At 45.5% G+C, this 14559-nt stretch overlaps 1 protein-coding gene across 3 annotated transcripts; it reads left to right on the top strand.

The window, feature by feature from the left end:
- The first annotated feature begins 733 nt into the window (after positions 1-733).
- Positions 734-10135, top strand: GMNN (geminin DNA replication inhibitor). 3 transcript variants are annotated; one of them, XM_047735156.1, is made up of 7 exons: positions 734-867; positions 2912-2969; positions 6299-6376; positions 7006-7153; positions 7762-7844; positions 8047-8193; positions 9678-10135. In XM_047735156.1, the coding sequence occupies exons 2-7, from the start codon at positions 2919-2921 to the stop codon at positions 9837-9839; spliced, it is 669 nt and encodes a 222-aa protein (XP_047591112.1). In that variant the 5' UTR covers positions 734-867; positions 2912-2918; the 3' UTR covers positions 9840-10135. The 3 variants fall into 3 exon arrangements, with proteins under 3 accessions (XP_047591112.1, XP_047591114.1, XP_047591113.1); XM_047735158.1 differs by having other exon boundaries at positions 737-867; positions 8083-8193; XM_047735157.1 differs by lacking the exon at positions 734-867 and adding an exon at positions 1035-1633.
- Positions 10136-14559: the final 4424 nt, after the last annotated feature.

Genomic DNA, 14559 nt, shown 5'->3' with positions numbered 1-14559 from the left:
AAACAAAGCCAGGACCACGGGACTGTCTCTGCACATTGTGAGGTCGTGGGGAGAGAAACCGGTGAGAGACAGCAGGTAAGCAGGTGGGCGCACAGGGGAGACAGCTCGGGAAGTTAAGGGATGGGAAGACAGGTTCGCGTTAAGGTCCGTGTACACAAAGTACCAGACTCCGGTGACTCCAAACGTCCTGTCCGCAGCGGAGCTGTGGATTTTGCAGAGTCAAGAGAAAGCAAAGCTAGGGGTGTTCGCAGGGGACCCCGCTCCTTAAAACTGCGGTGAGTGCTGTGTTCCCGGCGCCAGCCCAGTCCTGGGTGCTTGCCCGGCGCTCGGGGCGCGGCTGCGGGTCGGACCGAGGGCCAGGGCAGGCCCGCAGGGCTCCCCCCGAACCGCAGCGTACTCGGGACCCGGGACACAGTCGGGGATCCGCCCAACCACCGCTCTGCCACAGGTACGTCGGGGGCTTTTTACACAACAGTTTGTTCTCCCCGACTTGGCGCCTCCTGGGAGAGCTTGCCCCGCCCTCTGCCCTCGCAAAGGGCGAGGACAGAAGAAAGCACCGCACTGAGGAGAGAATTCCGACGAAAGGCCAGAAGCCAGCGACCTCCCCGCAGTCAGTCGCGCCCGGACGTCCCCGCCCAACTACGCGCAGCACCCACCGCGCAGGCGCGGAAGGAGGCGGGGCCGAAGGGGCGGGGCGGGAGGCGATTGGCGGGATCCGTTGGGGCCCTGGTCACGTGGCCGTCGCGCCAGGCGAGCGCAGTCCGCAAGCTTTTCGAGGAGCTGTGGGCCGTGAGCGAGGTTCTCCCGCCGCAACGACCTGCGTCGGCTGCGAGGATTAAGCACTCCCGTTCGATAAGCGTGAGGGAGGTGGGTCCGCGGGGGCCGCTCTCGGGACGGCTGCCGGGCCGCGGCCTGGGTTGGGGTGGACGTTGCGGGGAGCGCGGGTGAGGCAGGGCCCCGCGGCGGAGGGGTTGCCCCATCGGCTGGGTCGTTTTTGGCGCGCTCTACCGTCCGCGCTCCCGATTGGCTGGCGGGCGCGTCCCGGACTCGTGCGCGGCGGCGGTAGCCGGCGGACCCCCGACAGCCGGCGGACCTCCGGCGGACCCCAGGCCTGGGGAGGGAGCTGCGGCCGGCGGCTTCGGAGGGCTGGCTGTGCCCGGCTGTCCCGGTGAGGGGGAACCTCCACCCTCCGGGCCTCCAGCTGGCCGGGGTCCGAGGGTTCCGTAGCCTGGGCCCCGGGGGGGAAGGTCGCTGGGTCCTGTGTCGCCCGTTGAAAACGACCCGGGGCTGGTGACCCTGGTGTCTCCCGTTCGTCTGCGTTCCCTGGGGACCCCGCCCTGTGCAGAGAGGGAAGGTGCAGGGCTGCCGACCGGAGTATGATAAACCTACGAAAGACTACCCTTGGTCGGGGCTGGCACCGGTTTGGGCCGTGACGCTTACGGAACTCGCAGTTCGGGACGCAGCCGGGCGAGGGGAGAAGTTTCACGAAGCAGTCCTGGCGCCTCGCATGCTATGCGCTCGGTGTTTTCTCACCTCTTCAGTTCCATTTTTCTAAATACTGTTCGTGACCCAAGTAAACGATTTGGGGATCCCGGCCTGCGACCTGCAGTTTGAGAAAACATTGCTCAGTTCAGTGGGTTCCCGCCAGCATTTGCTTAACATGAGATAGAAGGGAAAATAGGGTGCATCAGACAGGGTTTTTTTGGTTAACTAAAGCTTTCTCGGCTGTGCCTGTGCTAAGGTACCGTATAAATGCATGAACAGGAGTCATAGTCCCGAGTTTGGAAGTCGCTGCACCCAGTAAAGGTGTAATCTACAGCCATGAGGGAGGTGGGTTTGGCAGGCGCAGACCTGTCCGGGAGGTTCCGAGTTTGGGTTTGCAGCGAGTCTGGTCCTACGGTCTGGTTAACCACATTGCATTATTCCTTTATCTTCTGCCGGCTCTGCCTTGCTTCCCGCCCTCAGTTCACAGTGATGATTAAACATTCCCTACCAATGTGAATACATAATCTCATTAGATCGGATATTAAATCACTACTAACGTTTTGCTGGTTATCAGAGCCAATTTTATTATAGCTTAAAACTACCTTTGAAATGGCAACGTTAGGGGCGCCTGCGTGGCTCAGTGGGTTAAAGCCTCTGCCTTTGGCTTAGGTCATGGTCCCAGGGTCCTGGGATAAAGACCTGTGTTGGGCTCTCTGCTCAACAGGGAGCCTGCTTCCCTCTCTCTTTACTTTCTGCCCGCCTGTGATCTCTGACTGTCAAATAAATAAAATCTTTAAAAAAAAAAAAAAAAAACCCAGCAAAGTTAGGATGCTATTCTTAAAAAAAAAAAAAAAAAAGATTTTATTTATTCATTTGAGAGAGTGCGCAAACGGGGGGTGGGGGGGAGTGGATGTAGACCCCCTGCTGAGCAGGAGCCCATTGTGGGGCTGGATCCTAGAACCCTGAGATCATACCCTAAATCAAAGGCAGATGCTGAACCGACTGAGTCCCACAGGCGCCCCTAGAATGTTATCCTTGAATATACCCACGTACCTGGTGACCATTTCTCAGATTTTTTTTTTTGAACCCTCTGTTTAATCCAGGACCCCAGTGTTTTGTAAATAACAATGTTTAGAACACCGACTTTTCCTGTTGTGACAGGGTGTTTCCAACCAGAATTACTGCACATGTGTGGGGGGGTGTGTGTGTTGAGTATGGATAGTAAGAGTCACTGACTTTAGTCAGCTGTAGTCATTGATAGGGCTGAGTGTGGGTACAGTGAGAGAAGATAGTAGTTCTACTGTACAGTAGTAATGATTTCTGTGATTGTAAATACTTTCAACATCAGAAGAATCTAAACTCCACCTTCAGGTGCAAACCGCTTTCTGTTTATGATATAAATTACTAGTTTTTTGTACTTTACCAGGTGCATAATGAATCCGAGTATGAAGCAGAAACAAGAGGGAAGCAAAGAGAATGTAAAGGTATGTGACAGATTCACCGTCATTTATTAGAGAGAGCATGTGGTTTAGAAGCATTTTGACGTAATTTAACTAAATTTAATCTGGCCGTCGTTTCTAAAAACTTTGAAGTGCCGAGCTTTTGGGCCGGAGGACAGGTAACAGTAGAAAACTTTAAAAAAATTAATTATGGTTGAACAGTGAGTTTTGTGATCCCATTACATGCGATCTCCTTCCATTTGTTTAGGTCTTTAATTTCTTTCAACAATGTTTTGGTAGTTTTCAGAGTATTGAGTTTTATACTCCTTTTGTTTAATTTTTTCTTAAGTATTTTATTTTGTAGATTAGAGTCGTTTCATGAATTAAATTTTCTGTGTGTTCATTGCTAGTATATGGAAAATAGTTGATTTTTGCATTTTGAGTTTGATCTTAAATCCTATAACTTGCTGAACTTGTTTATTAGATCTGGTAGGTTTTTTTAGAGATTCCTTAGGATTCTCTGTAAATAAGATTGGGGTTGCTTTCTTTCCACTCCTCCATTTTATAAAATGACTTTATTAAAATCCTCTGTATCTTGAGAATTGGTGTCTTTGTCCACAGAGACCCATTCTACGTCATAATGCACGTGTGACCAGACAACATCATACTTACTCCCATCGAACCCGCTTGTTTGCTGTGCTTCTTGAATCCCATTATGATGCCATCACTGGAAATCTTTATTTGTATAATAATAACAGAGTTTAATTTTCAATTTGTAACTTTGACTGACTTTGCTCTTAAAGTTCTAAGTGAGTTTACAACTTAATGAGGTTCTGCCACACAATTTAGAGCGTGAGGGAATGAGACCACATCTTCAGGAAAACTACCATTTTGCAGATTTAAATAGAGTAAATAAAAGTGATAAGTGATAGCAGATGCTTTCTGATAGATGGCTTACCTTGCCTTGGTGTCCTTACATTGTTTTTCTTTTTTTTTATATTTTATTTTATTTTATTTATTTGACAGACAGAGATCACAAGTAGGCAGAGAGGCAGGCAGAGAGAGAGGAGGAAGCAGGCTCCCCGCTGAGCAGAGAGCCTGATGCGGGGCTCGATCCCAGGACCCTGAGATCATGACCTGAGCCGAAGGCAGAGGCTTTAACCCACTGAGCCACCCAGGCGCCCCATTACATTGTTTTCTTAAATAACACTCTGCATTGATAATTTGAGTCCATCCCTTGCCATTTAGGATGATATTATCTTCCCACTGATCTTTGTGTAGTGGCTTAGACTTTTTGTTAGGAAAATTTTCAAATATTCAAAAATAGTCAATAGTATAATAATCTCAACTTCCCAATTTTCAACAGTTAAAAGTATATGGCTAATCTTGTTTCATCTCCATTGTCATTCACTCCTCCTTAAGTTGCCTAATTAATTGAGACAGATCCCAGACAGTTTATATCATTTCAGCAGATCCTTATATCTGAAGAAAAATCTAATGTTTACTTAGCTAGAGTACAGCTATCTTGGATATAAAAGGACTGGGTTCTTTGTGGTTCTTGATTTAACCTCCAAAACTGTGATGTTGGGTGAATTATTGAGCATCCCAGCCTAAGCTTATGTCTCTGTAAAAGAAGGAAATGGGACTAAAACCAGATCTGTAAGAGTGAATTATAGGAGTTTATGGATTTCCTACCAATTATGCAAAATTCTGTGTGAGTACTGCTCTTGTGTTAATCTTTTTTTTCTGGAATCCTCTATGGTTTTCTAAAAAGATTAAGACCTGTTAATATCTAAGAACCTGAACGTCTTGGGGCGCCTGGGTGGCTCAGTAGGTTAAAGCCTCTGCCTTTGGCTCAGGTCACAATCTCAGGGTCCTGGGATCGAGCCCCACATCGGGCTCTCTATTCAGAGGGGAGCCTGCTTCCTCCTCTCTCTCTCTGCCTGGCTCTCTGCCTACTTGTGATCTCGGTCTGTCCAATAAATAAATAAAATCTTTAAAAAAAAAAAAAAAAAAGAACCTGAACGTCTTGGCTCTAAGGAGTCTGTTTTTCCAGCACATGATCTATATAAAGAAAATGATAATAGCCATATTCCCTCTTGGGGGCTGGTGCTTCAAGCTTACACGCATGAAAGTTGATCTTGAAATGTTCATTTCTGTGTATGTGGCAGTGATTTATCTGGCTTCTGTGGCCATTATTTAGCAGCAAGCATTTAAATGAATTAACACCTCCTATTCTTGAGGGTCCAGAGTTCGGTTTTTCTTCTCTTTGTCTGGAGGCTGTTGACTGGTCTATAATCTAAATTACATCTTTAATGTTGTTGTAATGTTTGTTCTTGGAGTAGTTGGCATTTGTTGCTCAGGTCAGCAGTGAGATCATAACCGGCAGCAGAAACGGTCCCGTGGGAAAGGTGAGCTCTCGTGCTGGGAAGTGCAGCTGGGAGCCGTAACTTTCTCACGCTGCTTCGGTGTCATGTTCTTGCTGCCCTTGTTTGAGTGTTCACCATTGTTTGCCGTCCTGTGGCGGCGGGATAACTAATGATTTTTTGCAAAAAGAGAGCGCTTTCAGATCAGGAAAGGAAGGCTGTGTTTTTTCCAGAACAGTACTGTGGGCAAATTCACAGTGTTCTGGTGTGCCCCTGGCCCTGACTTTGTGGCTGTCTGGGTAGGAATGGGCTTGAAACGAAACGGCTTCTGCAGTCAGGTGAAGGTGGGGGGTGTGGTCCTCTTGGATGTGCATTTGCTTCTGCGTAAGGTGTGTTCTTGGAAATTGTATTGCTTTGGTGACTGCATATGGGTGTGTTAGGGGATAGTCACTATTTAAAGGAAGTCTGAGGTGCATCTTTTTGAGTAGGGAAAGAAATACTTTGTGGTGTAAATAACCTTTTCCCCCAGTTTACCCCTTTTGTGGGTTTCTACCATATAGATGTTATTATGTCTGGTACGTTTCTGTTTCTTTGTGGCAGATCCTTTTAAGAGGGAGTGCAGATATTCCTGTTGGACTTCGGTTTCATCACATATGGTCTGAAGTATTAGAGCTTAGAAATTTTGTTATATTTTTTTAACTAGCTACTGTTAGTTGACAAGATGACTATAATACAGCATGTATTGATTGAAATGTAAGGAGAAAAGCTACTTGTGTCGGGTTTAGGTAATGTGACCCATTAGGATTTCCTTAACCTTTATTGTAATATTAGGGAACTAACAAGTTTGCTAGTTAAAAAAGCCAATATATTGCTCATATATAATATTACATGGCAGACCAAACCCTAGTATTCTTAATGTTTCGTATTTCCTTAATTATAGTAGGAATAAGAGAGTAATAACCCATTTGGCAACTCAGTAACCGGATAATAAATTCTGTTCACTTGTAGAATAGTCCTGTGCCCAGAAGAACGCTGAAGACGATTCAGCCTTCTACAGCTGGGTCCCTTGTTGGAAGAGAAAATGAGGTGTGTGTTACTGGGCTAGAGCGGGCTACAGATGACACTGACTTTACATTAAAGACCCTTCCAAGATTTCCTCGATCAGAGATGCCTGAATCATTGAAACTTGGAAATAGTTCAAGAATAAACATTGTGTGTTCCTCACAGAAACGGTTTTTGATTTGGTGGTTCAGTTTAGGAAGTTGAGAATGGGTAGGAAGACCTGCAGTAGCACTGGGATGAGGTGCGGGGGTGCGGATGAGCCTACAGGAGCAATGTTTGATGTTTGGGGAATAAAATGGTAGATTCCTTCATTTACCCCGTCTGTAAAGGAGAAAATCACAGTCGAGGGTGTCTAGACTTTTGCAAGTTTGAAAATACCGCCTTTCTGTGGCACTCAGTTATTTAAACAATAAAAATAATTTCAGCTAAGCTTTAGACCTAAGGCCAATCTAAGATAGTTGCTACAAACAAAATTCCTAAAAAATAACTACAATTTTGGTAGTTTTCAATTTGTGTGATTTTTTTTTAAAAGATCCAAAAAATGCCAGAGACATATGACTGCTCTATTTTTGATACATACATGACAAAACCACCCAGCTGTCTCATTCATTAGATCAAAATAAATGAGATTGATGTATGTATTTTCATTATAGTTGGTTAAAGGCTTGTCCAAAAGGAAACACTGGAACGACCAGTTAACATCTAAGGCTACCAGCTCTGGAGTTGTTACTGTCCCAGAACACAGTGAAAATAAAAATTTTAGTGAAGTTACTCAAGAAGCATTTGATCTTATGATTGCAGGTATGAAAAAATATGCCACTTTTATCTTAAATTTCTTAGTTATAATCGCTTAATAAATTGTTAACATTAATTTAGTATTTAAACATTAAATAAAATAATCATTTATTATACTGTTCTGAACTCTGCCCACAGCTTCCTAATCTGGAGACACTATTAAATACTTTACTCAAATGTTTGATAATTTAAAATTTCTTACGGTTTTAAGTATACTGTGAATTTGGACAGGCTTTACCTATCAGTAAGATCCAAATATGGATGAAATATTAAAGAAAAGGATCGTGATTAATACGACAGCTCTGGTGTTCCATCGCCTTAAGTGTCACAAGACTTGGAAATCGTCTTTTCCGGAGAAAAGTATCTAGAGAGTGAATCTGGAGAAAGGAATTTGCGCGGAGGGGAAACTGAAGGGAGCCAGCAGACACACGGCTGAGCTCGAGGCAGCCGCCGCGCACACTGGGTCTAATGGGGATGGCAGTGGGAGTCAACAGAGGAAGCTGGCGACGTCCTATAAGCATTGTGGGAATATTTTTTAGTAGAAAAATTACTGGGTTTTTACAGCAGCATATAATAGTAATTATTTTCAAGGTTTACCTAAAAATTTATTTTAGAAAATCCATCCTCTCAATATTGGAAAGAAGTGGCAGAAAAACGGAGGCAGGCTCTCTATGAAGCACTTAAGGAAAATGAGCAAGTACGTACCGAGTGCGGTCCGCGGCGGTTTGTAACGCTCCGCGCTTCCGGCGCTGCTTAGCGCGCTTGCGGGGCGCCATGTAAACGAGCTCGGCTGCCGGGCCGGCCGGTCTGACTGGAAGGGGGCTCCGTTGTTAGGAACTTGGTGTAAACGTGCCTCTCCGGGACTTGGAGGCGCATTAATCTGGTTTGTAGCTTAGCACACGTGTGGGACACTGAACTTCGTTTCTGTCGTCCAGCTTCATAAAGAAATTGAACGGAAGGACAGTGAAATCGCCCGCCTGAGGAGGGAGAACGAGGAGCTGGCCGAGGTGGCCGAGCACGTGCAGTACATGGCGGAGGTGATAGAGGTGGGCACTTGGCGCTCCCCGACTCGCGGGCCTCTGTTTTTCATCACTCGGGGCAGCGGCGCAGTCACTGTAGTCAGGGTGTGGGCTCCGCCGTCAGACTCTCTGCGTCTGAGGCTTAGCTCCCTGTCCAGCACCGTGACCTCTGCTGGGTCAGGCAGAGTCTCTACGGTCCGGGCTTTGTCTTCCTCCTCATCTGTGAGACGGGAGGAGGGGTGCGCGCCTCGCGGGCTCGTGGGGAGACTCAGGAGTTACGCCGAGGAAAGTGGAGAGAAGTCCCTGCCCATAAGGAGGGCCCAGTGACAGTTGCATAGCATTATAATCGTGACGCAAAAGGACAGCGCTTTTCTTGCAGAAATATGAAAAGGGATTTACTTATATATGGAAAATTTTTCTCTTTCACAGTTGACAAGTTTTTAGATAGGTTTTAATTTAATTTCAACACCCGTGTGACATTACTGTCACTCATAAAACGGTTAATTGGTGTACTGCATAAGGTTGGTGGTCCTGACTTTTTTTTAAAGATTTTATTTATTTGACAGAGAGAGAGACCACAAGTAGGCAGAGCAGCAGACAGAGGTGGGGGGAAGCAGGCTCCCCGCTGAGCAGAGAGTCCGATGTGGGGCTCGATCCCAGGACCCTGGGATCATGACCTGAGCCAAAGGCAGAGGTTTAACCCACTGAGCCACCCAGGCGCCCCCCTACCTGACTTTTTAATTTGGAAGAAGCTAATGTGTTTATAAGAATTAGCCTGCAGGGGTGGGGGGCTCTGTGGGTTGAGTGTCCCAACTCTTAGTTTCAGCTCAGGTCATAATATCAGGGTCTTGAGAGCAAGCCCTGCGTTGGGCTCCAAACTTAGCAAGGAGTTGGCCAGAGTTTCTCTCTCCTCCCTTTGCCCCTCCTCCTGCACACTCCATCCTTTCCCCTCTCTCATTAACAAATCTTTAAAGAAAAACAAAGAATTAGACTGATGACTGTTACTTTACAGTCTTGGACTAAACAATAGGTCTTAAACTTACTCATGTTCGCAAAAAATCATCTTGCTGATAGGAAGAAAGTTTTCAAATAAAAGCTTTTCTAGTACTGAATTGCTTACGTTTTAAGCCACGACAGAATTCTGTTTCACGTTTTCATTTGGAAGTGCCGTGACAGCTCTCCTAACCGCCGTGTGAGTGCTGGTCCCCCAACAGACTGGAAGTCAGAAAGCCTGGCCCTTCACCCTGGGTAGCTGGCGAGGCCCTGACTCGAGTGGTCTGCGAAGGCACGTCTTGCTTTGAAACGAGCATACCCTTAGTGCTATGACTTTGCTGAAATGGGGTCTAGCTTGGGGGGACTTGAATAGAACGCTTGACTATCAGTGAATTTAACAGAGAGCTGATATGAGAAGCACCTCGTCAGGACAGTAAGGGCCAGTGCTGCCAGCACACTGCTAGCGGACTCGGCCTTTACGGTGTTTACAGTAAATTGTTGGTTTATTCTTTCAAAAGCGACTGCAGGAGGAGCCTCTGGGTAACTTCGAATCACCAAATAGTCAGGAGTGTGATTCGGAAGAGGAAACCGGTGAGGACTCGGCTGTGGAAGACCCAGACGTTGTTCCGTGCGCCGAAGAGGCGGTGTCTTCCTCTACAGATGCCAGACCCGGTGTGTGAAAGTCACGCGTGCCTGACTCCCGAGAGACGCTGCTGGAGTTTACCGTTTACCTCCACTAGCGTTCTTGGTAGCAGAGCAACGGCTATACTGCGGAGGGGGAGTCAGACCTCCTTGTTGGAATCCTGGGACCCCTGTTGTATTAAAATACAAATACTATGTATTTTTAATCTATGATGTTTTATGTAAATAGCATTTTCTCAGTGGTCAGACATGACTTGTGTGTATGATAAATAAACTTCAGTCCCTTGTTGAGCATTGTGCGTATCTGGGAGGAATGAAGTATAACCAGGTTATAGAAAGTGCGTCTTTTTCTTTCTTTTGCTCTGTTATCTTGGAGGAAACAAGAAGAAAAAAAATTTTTTTTTTAAGTAGGCTCCACACCCAATATGGGGCTCAAACTCACGACCCCAAGATCAAGAGTCGCTTGCTCTACCGACTGAGCCAACCAGGTGCCCCCGAGTTTATCTCTTTTAAGACTGAGATGGTCGAGTTTTTACTCCCAAGTCTGGTTGTACGTCAGGCTCATTGTAGGGACTGTTGAGTTCCAGATGCTCTTACCACACACTTCTGATCGTGGAGTGGGAGAATCTAGGATCAGAAGCTCCCTGTGTGGATCCGAGTAGCCAGGAATAGGCCCAGTTGGCTGGAATAATCAGACTCTTTTCGGACGTTTACAGTGGTGGGGGGATGGGGATTGTCCTCTAGAGAAGTGGGGGCAGGTGAACGTCCACTTGGATGCAGGGATGTGCTGTGGATGTGGACGGGAGGTGAAGCTTTCTGTTCACGTGTTTCACATACGGTAGAGCATAGAGCATGTATACTGAGGAAGAAGCAGCAAGAGGATGCACTAATTAGGGATTTCCCATATGTACGGTTTCTAATGGAGAAAAGGACAATGGAAATTGTTTACAAAGTACATCACATTGGGATGGAATATGTTCTGTGAGAAGCACACAAGTGTGTTATGTATAGATTGGCAGTAAAGAGCTTTGTCAAGCTTCAAAGGATTCCTTTAGGTAAGGTATTTATCCTGATAGAACTTGGATGTTTTTATCTCTTATTGAGTTAGTCTACCTCAATGTTATTTGAGGGTTAAAACAGAACTACGGTGCCTGAACTAAATGCTTTAAAAATGAAAGCGATTATTAGTATACAGCAACATTGTCCAAAAAACTGAGGTGTTAGAAATACCTTTGCTCCCTAGCGTGATGGCCAGTGAGCCACTCGTGGCTGTTGAGCACTCGAAATGTGGCTGGTGTGAACGAGGAACTGAGCTTCCATGTACATTGAAGTAGAGGCTCATGGCTGCTGTGTTAGTGCAGCTCTGTTTTAGGTGTGGGCCACTAGCCCAAGATCCAGTGAAGACGGTGTATTTAATGTTACGTGCTTTCTACTACAGTAAAAAATAATCCGAAGAATATTACGGGTTAAGGATAGAAGGCAGTCAGCTGAGAGGCTATTAGAATGATGAGAGCTTAGCAGAAGAGGGTTACTTGGCAAGTAGTATTTCTAGAAATGCCAAAGTTGGATTGCCAGGATTTGGTGGGGAGCAAAGAGGAAAGGGAAGTGAGGGCATAATTTAATGTAAAAGCTATCACTATTAATCTAGAAGAAAATAAAGGGAAAAGTTAAAGTGACTTTGGAATTGGCAAAGATTTCTCAAAAGACACAAAAAGTACAAATTATATAGTAAATTGGACTTGGTAAAAATCAAAAACTTCTCTTTGAAAGACTAAAGAGAATGAAAAGACAAACCATAGACTGAGAGAAAATATTTGTGAAAGCTCCAACAAAAGCTCTGTATCTATAAAGAACTCTTAAACTCAGTAAGTAGACCAACTCACTTTTAAAATGGGGAAAATTTGGACACTTAACCAAAGGACGGAGACGGCCAACAAGCACGTGGCCAGACATCCGCGTCCTCAGTCATTAGGGAAACGCCCATTGTTCTGTCCTGACTGAGCGGCTGCTTACCTCTCAGGATGACGTTTGCAGAACAAACGTGGCTGTCCTGGGCGTCACACTGAGGAAGCAAGTGGATCTCCTGCAGTGCTGGTGGCCAGGTTAAACGCTACACACGCTGTGAAGATGTTTGGTCATTTCTCACAAGCTAAACCTACATTCCGCAGCCTCCAGCCATTCCACTCCCAGGCATGTTTCCCTAATAGAAATGAAAGCCCACGTCCACACGAAGACTGGTCTGCACGTTGTCACCGTTTTATCTGTAGTAGCCAAAATGTCCAACAGAAAATGAAAGGATAAACAGACTGTGGTCTTGTCCACACAGCAGAATAAGAAAATAACAGTTGGCAAAAACTACATGGGCAAATGTCAGTGATGCTGCATGGAAGAAAGCAGGTAAGAGTCCCTGCTGTTTGCTGCCATTTAGGTAAAACTAGAATCTTGACAGAAACCAAATCAGTTGCCTAAGGACCTTGTGGGGAGTGGTTTTGGAGTTGGATTTTTAAGTCTCCGGTATCTGGGAACTGTGACCCTACTTGATGGAGAATTTGGAAGAATTTACTGAATATGATGAGTCTGATTTCTAATTAGGTATCAAATGTCAGAACACCTCAATGAAATGCCTTGAAGACAAGGTCATAGGTCAATCACTCCCGGCAAATTATCATAACTTATTTGAAGTTGACTTAAATTCAGGGGAGCTACAGTGAGGATAACGGCAACAGGTTAACAATCAACTGGAAAAATGTGTGTGAAGCCTGGATTAGAGTGAACTTGTCAGTATATTTTGTAAGATCAGCGTTGCACACTAAAATAACCAGGATGGCCCACAAAAGGGTTTGGAGCAGGGGAAGCTAGAGGCCTGTTAATACAAATGGAAAAGTCCTACTAAACAAAATGTTAAATCTAATCCAGGTATCTACTAAAAGATAAAACATGGTGACCAAGTTGGGGATTATCCCAGGGATGCAAGGTTGTTTCAGTATTAGTACACGCTTAAAATTCTTCACCTTGTAGGGGGAGGAGCCCATAATCCTAATAAAACAGCATTGATAAAATTTAACAGCTAAGCTAGGGAAAGAAGAAATTTTAACTTGATAAAAATCTATCTTCCTACGCCTAACATAACATGGTGACTCATTAATGGCGAAGCTTTAGAAACAGTTGTAAGGTCACAAACTAGAGAAGAATGGGCCACAATGACTATTATTTCTGAGGTCTCAGCCTGGAGCGATCAAATCAAAGAAAGCTAATTATGGGAAGGAAAAAGAACTCATTTACATAAGAAAATCCCAAGAGCAAATAGAAACAAATTAAGTGGCCAGATTTTAAAATCACCCTAAATTAATTGCTTTTCTACCTATGAGCACAGACAAGTTTCAAAACAGTATGTGTGTGGGGGGGTGAGAGGATCTGTGCTGAGAAGTGTTACACAAGAGATGTGGCAAAAATACTCTTTTTTTTCTTTCTTTCTTTTTTTAAAGATTTTATTTATTTATTTGACAGAGAGAGATCACAAGTAGGCAGAGAGGCAGGCAGAGAGAGAGGGAAGCAGGCTCCTCGCAGAGCAGAGAGCCCGATGCGGGGCCCGATCCCAGGACCCTGAGATCATGACCCGAGCCGAAGGCAGAGGCTTTAACCCACTGAGCCACCCAGGCGCCCCGTGGCAAAAATACTCTTAAAAGGTTCTGGGACATGGATCTCTTCCTGCCTTCCTCAGAGTTCTTTGTAAAAAACAGAAACTGTCCCTGTCTACCATGAACAAAAATGGAATTCCCTGGGAGAACAGAATGGTCCTGAAGAAGCAGAAACCAGCACCGGACATCCTCTCACACGCGCTCATCGGCATTGTCTCCCCTTCCTGAGATGGTGAGATTGGCTTATGCGGCCGCTCCTTGGGAGGGCAAGATAGCTTGGGTGACAGTCTCTTGAGACGACACCATGGGCCAGCTAACCCCTCACGAGAAATTACAATGTCACCAGAGGAAATAATTGATTCCAGTTAGCCAGAGCACGACACAACGTCCACTACGCATCCTTGGAGCCCTTGCAACTTTCTCTGTTTAGAAAACTGACCCCCGCTCACCCTTGTGCCTTTAAGATACTTGAGTTGACTTTTTGGTTTTAGCTAATTATTAGGTCATTAGGTCAACCAAGAACAGTAGGAATTGGTATATCCGAGCTCCCGGGGCCTCTGGGTGGGATAACTGTGAGGTGTGGGTTTGTTGAGTATTTACCAGAGCAGGTCCCTCAGCAAGGTCACAAGTGCCATCCACCTACAGTATAACTTTCTTGACAATACGCCTGCTACCCTCTTTCTTCCCTTCCCTGTTGCTAGTTCCTTAGATCATCTTCCAAATGCAGTCCCTGCTCTCAAATTCTTGACTCGAGTCTGCTTCTAGGAGAACTCAAATGTTGGGGAGGGATGGAGTTATAAGGGGCAACAAAGGAAAATAACTGATTGTCAGAATTTCGGCAAACCAGTTTTAAATTCAAAGCTTAGCGTAAAAATGCCCAAAGGCCAGGTCTGAGCCTTATGTTTTCCCACCTTCCCCTTCCAGGTGTGTCAGAGACCAAAAAAGAACTTGAATACAGCAATATACACAGACTGCCTTACAAGCTACTCCTCCATAGATAAAATGTTAACCCAAAGTTCGCCAGGCATTGACAGCAGAGGGGCCCCAGCAATTTCAGGTTAAGTGTGTGAGTCAAACACGGCCGCTCAGCTCCTGGGTCTCTCTAGATACCATGAAAAAT

The sequence above is a fragment of the Lutra lutra genome, chromosome 6, assembly GCF_902655055.1.
Source record: "Lutra lutra chromosome 6, mLutLut1.2, whole genome shotgun sequence".
NCBI classification, from domain to species: domain Eukaryota; kingdom Metazoa; phylum Chordata; class Mammalia; order Carnivora; family Mustelidae; genus Lutra; species Lutra lutra.
The sequence above is the reverse complement of the archived record's forward strand: the minus strand, read 5'-3'. Positions and strand labels throughout refer to the sequence as shown.

Coding starts and splice junctions, on each gene's coding strand:
- GMNN (XM_047735156.1), top strand. CDS start 2,919: ATGAATCCGAGTATGAAGCAGAAACAAGAGGGAAGCAAAGAGAATGTA. Junction 7,845..8,046: donor CACTTAAGGAAAATGAGCAA/GTACGTACCGAG, acceptor GTAGCTTAGCAC/ACGTGTGGGACACTGAACTT. Junction 8,194..9,677: donor ACATGGCGGAGGTGATAGAG/GTGGGCACTTGG, acceptor TTCTTTCAAAAG/CGACTGCAGGAGGAGCCTCT.